The sequence below is a fragment of the Panthera uncia genome, chromosome X (assembly GCF_023721935.1).
Source record: "Panthera uncia isolate 11264 chromosome X, Puncia_PCG_1.0, whole genome shotgun sequence".
Classification (NCBI taxonomy): Eukaryota; Metazoa; Chordata; class Mammalia; order Carnivora; family Felidae; genus Panthera; species Panthera uncia.
The window spans coordinates 32,624,032-32,628,520 of record NC_064817.1 but is presented as its reverse complement, the minus strand read 5'-3'; the positions used below and the strand labels follow the sequence as shown (position 1 = coordinate 32,628,520).

The 4,489-nt window shown below is 56.0% G+C and overlaps 1 protein-coding gene across 1 annotated transcript; it reads right to left on the bottom strand.

Annotated features, from left to right (window-relative positions):
- Positions 1-1,818: 1,818 nt before the first annotated feature.
- On the bottom strand, positions 1,819-4,118 carry MID1IP1 (MID1 interacting protein 1). Its single transcript, XM_049643699.1, has 2 exons — positions 3,837-4,118; positions 1,819-3,581 (listed from the first exon to the last, which is right to left on the bottom strand). Exon 2 carries the CDS (start codon positions 3,311-3,313, stop codon positions 2,762-2,764), a length of 552 nt encoding a protein of 183 aa, XP_049499656.1. The 5' UTR covers positions 3,314-3,581; positions 3,837-4,118; the 3' UTR covers positions 1,819-2,761.
- Between the last annotated feature and the right edge of the window lie 371 nt (positions 4,119-4,489).

Sequence of the window (4,489 nt, the reverse complement as noted above, 5' to 3'; positions counted from 1 at the left end):
TGAGTGCGTGAGTGCGTGAGTGCGTGAGTGCGTGAGTGCGTGAGTGCCTGCGTGCGTGCGCAGACGCGCACGTGCTCTCTCTCTCTCTCTCTCTCTCTGCCCCTCCCCCCCGCTTCGTGTTCTGTCTTTTCTCTCTCTCTCTCTCTCTCTCTCTCTCTCTCTCTGTGTGTGTCTCTCTCTCCCTCTCAAGTTTCTGAAACAACTTGCAGTTAGCATCTCCTAAAATTCCTGCGAATTATCTGCCCAAGCTATGCCTTTTTGCTTCGATTTCAGGTTCTCCCTTGAGACTTTGAGAAAGGAAAGAGTTGACCTGCTGTTTTAGGGATGTAACGCAAATTATGCTCTCCCTTCTTCCCATACTGCTGGAGAGAGGCAAGGGAGACAAGGGAGACATGAACCAACATTTAGAGCAAGAGAGAAACCTCGAAGCCCCCGTTCAGCAGTGCCTAAAGACACTTCAAGGCGTCAGGCATTCAACAGATCATCTTATGTGATCCTCACTGCAATCCCACAAAATAAGCATTGTAGTTACTATTCTCCCTAATTTCAAACATGGCAACAAGCATGGATGGTTAAATACTCCTAGTTAATAAGTAGTAACAAGAGGATTTGAACACACCACTCTCTGGTTCCAAAGTCTTGGTGTTTCCTTCCACCACATGGCTTCTGTAGTTTCCTTCCTTTGTTATTTGCTGCTTGCACTTTGATATTTTAAAGGGAATACAAAGCGAGAGGCTGTATGCCTTGCCTTGGGTGCTGTTCCCCTTATCTGTACATATTAATGATTGACTTTCTCTGGCAAAGGCAAGCACCCCGGTCTTGACAGGGTCTTGACACTTCCCCATTTTTTCACGGCTGCTGAAAGCTGATAATAGACTTGAGCTGCCCCCACCACAGAAAACATTTTGCTTTTTTGTGCTGCAAAATTCTGTGTATTTTAAATTCAAGCTCTATGAGCTTGGAGATGTCTCCCGACTTCAAGATTAAAACCTGAAGTTGACCGGACACTTACTCCCCCTAAACAAAGAAAGAAAGAAAATGCAAAACACCATCCCAGGAAAGCATCATACTGGCATCTAAGAAATGTTCCCTGGGGCCCCTGCTGCAGCCTTGCTCGGATCTGCTGTCCACAGCTGCAGGCTAGCTCACTGAAAACCTGGAAGCCTTGCTGGGCACCGCTTAGCAAAACTTAGCACTGCCCTGGGAACTAGTGAAAAGAGGCCACAGTGCACGTTAGAACACATTTCAGTATCTCTAAAGACCCACATGAAAAGTCTTGTAAATAAAGACCTGCAAGGTGCGTGCACTAATATTAGCTGGTGTCTCTTTTCTGAGTTTTCACTTCTCAGTAGCCAAGTGAAATTTCTGCCTTTGAAATTAGTTTATATGCCTCTAAACACTTCAGTCAGTGCTTGGGCTTCTTAAAACGTTTAGAATGCTAATTAAGCACTGCAAAAAGCTGGTCGAGGTGGTTGAAAAATGTATGTCCCTTCCCAGATACTTTGAGTATCTATAAACTTCTTGAGGTGTACGGGCCTCTCCGGGGCACTGAATTACAAATAAAAAGCTTGGAAGTGAATCTTGTGGTAGCTACTTCCCAAACCAAACTGAGTACTTACAGAGCCAATCATCCACCAGTCTGAAATACCAGAGAGGAAATAAAATTGACTTTTGCCAAAAAACAAACAAAAAAAAAAGAATCAATTGAATTTATTTTTATTTCACTACTAGGCCATTCACGGGCAGATGAAAAAGCAACAAACTTTTGTCGAGTTTCGTTAACACATTTGCTTTCTTTATTTTAGAATATAGTCTACATCTGGATTAAAAAAAGTTTTAAATAAATTTAAGACATATAACAACAGTGGAACGCTTCATCATTCTACGTACAGCACGATAGAATGTCAGATGGTTCCATTTCGGATAAGTCCACTTTCTCATAATAACATTATTATTTTCACTGGCTGAGCGGCAAGCTTCGTACAAGCTGGCACGGTGCCAGCTTACACACACTGGGGTGGGGGCGGGGAGGGCGTGGAATGGATGGGGTAGGGGTGCCACAGGACAACTATACAGTGTAACAGAAAATCATTAATCTCGTAGTACCGGTTACCGACACACAGTGCTGTTTGTGCGCTTATCACAATGGAATCGCCGAAGTTTCAGAATAAGGAGGAGATTTGAAATACTTTAAGACAGGGCCACTGTTACAGAAAGAAATAGTGCAAACAGGAAAACTGATGCAATCCTAGCAACGCTGCGGCCTCCACCAGCCCAACGGCAGGGCGGTACGAGGCTGCGCGCCCCGCCTTCCCCAGCGCCCGGCTCCGGGCGGGCGCTCCCAAGTGTGGCAACCCCGCGCCGCACCCGGCATGGCCCCTTCTCCACTCCTCTCCTCCAGAAAGAACAGAAAAGAAACTCCAAGAAAGGCACAGGCTGAATGCAGGGCGTCAGCCCAGTCCCATCCCCACTAACGTAGAACACAAGCCCCCCACCACCCACTGGCGGGAGGGGCGGTCTTTGAGCCCCCCAATCCTGCCTCCCATCACCACTCTCTTCCCCACTTCCCAAAGAGGCCCCTTCCTCTCGGCGGCCCCGCCGCGCCCCCTGCAAGTACGCAGCACCCCTCCCCCCCCCAAGCCTAACTTTGCAGTCCGCCCATCGCCCTTCGCGCCCTACAGCCAGAAAGAAAATAGCTTTGAGGGAAAGAGGGTGAGAGATGGGGCCGGTAAGGGTGCTGGACAGGCGGGGGCGTCCCGGCTCAGTGGCCCCAATTGCCGAAGCCGATCTCCTGCTTGTATCTGTTGGTGAGGATGTTGGCTTTGCGCGTGAGTTTGGAGAGCACAGTGTGCAGCCCGCGCAGGTGGTAGTGGAACTGCTGTTCCAGGTCCTCCTCGCCGGCTTCCGCGCCCTCTAGGTGGCTCAGGTCCACCAGGATGTCCTTGGACTTCCAGGCGTTGCTCTCTTCACTCCCTGCCGGCGGTGGCGGCTGGTGCAGGACCCCCCACTCGATATCGTTGCGGATGGACTTGAGCAGCACGTAGTGGCTGTACATGTCCCGGGAGGGCGCGAAAAAGCTGCCGTTGGCGCTGCCCGGGCCGGGGGCCGGGGGCGTGCGCTCCTCCAGGCATTCGCCGCTGCCGCCCACCTCCACGCCGACATCGTTGTCCAGCCCGGGCTCGGCCAGGGGCACGTCGCGCAGCAGGCTGGGAACCATCACCGTCTGGTCCATGTTGTTCACCGCGCCGATGAAGCGGTTCATGGCATTAAAGAGCGAGTGCTTCTGGTTGTAGGTGTCGCAGATCTGCATCATGGTGGCCGGGCGAGCGCCGAGGCACAGGGACGCAGGGGCACGGGGTGGCCGGCTGGGGCGACGGGCTGCCCGCCTTCACGCGCTTTCCGAGGCCCGCGCCGGGGGCCTGGCTAGAGCCGGTGCGCGGGGATTCCCGGCTCCTGCTCCGCCCTCTCCAACTCTCGTCTCGCTCGCAACCCGGCCCTGCGGGACACGCAGCTGCTCGGAGCTTAGACTCCCGGAAGCTCGCGATGGCGGCGCGTGGTCCGCGGGTCGAGCCCAGGCCTGGCTGGGGGACGGGGACGAAAGAGATTACTCACCCGGCTAGGGTGCCCGGCGGCCCCGCCCGCGCACAGCGCCCTCCCCGGTGCCTGCTCACCCGGGCACCGGGAGCTCCCCTCACAGCCCGGCGGTCCCACCTACTAGCCCGCCTAAGCCGCGGAGAGAAGAAAGGGGCTGCCTCCCCACCCCCCTCGCCCTCGGAAAAGCCGCCTGAGTCCCAGCACCCACGCCGACCGGGCAGAGATGGGGCAGGGGCACCCACCTCCTGCTGCTCCTCGAGATCCCCTGCTGCTGGGTAGCTCAGCGTTCCCGCTGCTGGCGGCGGCGGCCTGCGGGTGCTGCTGCGGTCAGTGGCCGGACTGTGACTGCGGGCGGCGGTAGTGGCGTCGGCCCCCTGCCCATTCCAGGTGCTCAATTTATAGAGCCCCGGAAAGGTGTCGCCGGCGCTCAAGGGCCACCCCCGGTGTCTCCTCCTCCCGCCTCCCGGCAGCGCCAAGATAAAAGGCCCGGGCCGGGATGACCGCGAGTAACACTCTCCTGGCCCCTTCTAGAGTGGGGGCGGGGCGCTCCGGGCCAGCTCCGCCTCTCGCCTGATACCCGGGCGGAGGGAGGGCGCAGTGGCCGGGCCGGGACGGGCCGGGTCGGGCAGGGCAGGGCAGGGCAGGGCAGAGGAGGGATGGGGCAGCCGCACCCCGCCAGCCCCAAGCAGGACAGCTGAAGGAGGGCCGGACACTGCTCGGGTGAAGATGCAGGCGTCCGGACCGGTCAGGGGGCGGGATGGCGTGTTGGTTTGGGTGGGCCTTGCACATGCTCCCAAAGTGGGATGACTGAAACGCACAGCCCTGGTTGCAAACAGAGCCCCCAACCCTGAATCGATAGTGGCCACGGCCCAGAAACTACGATCCTGGTTTATTA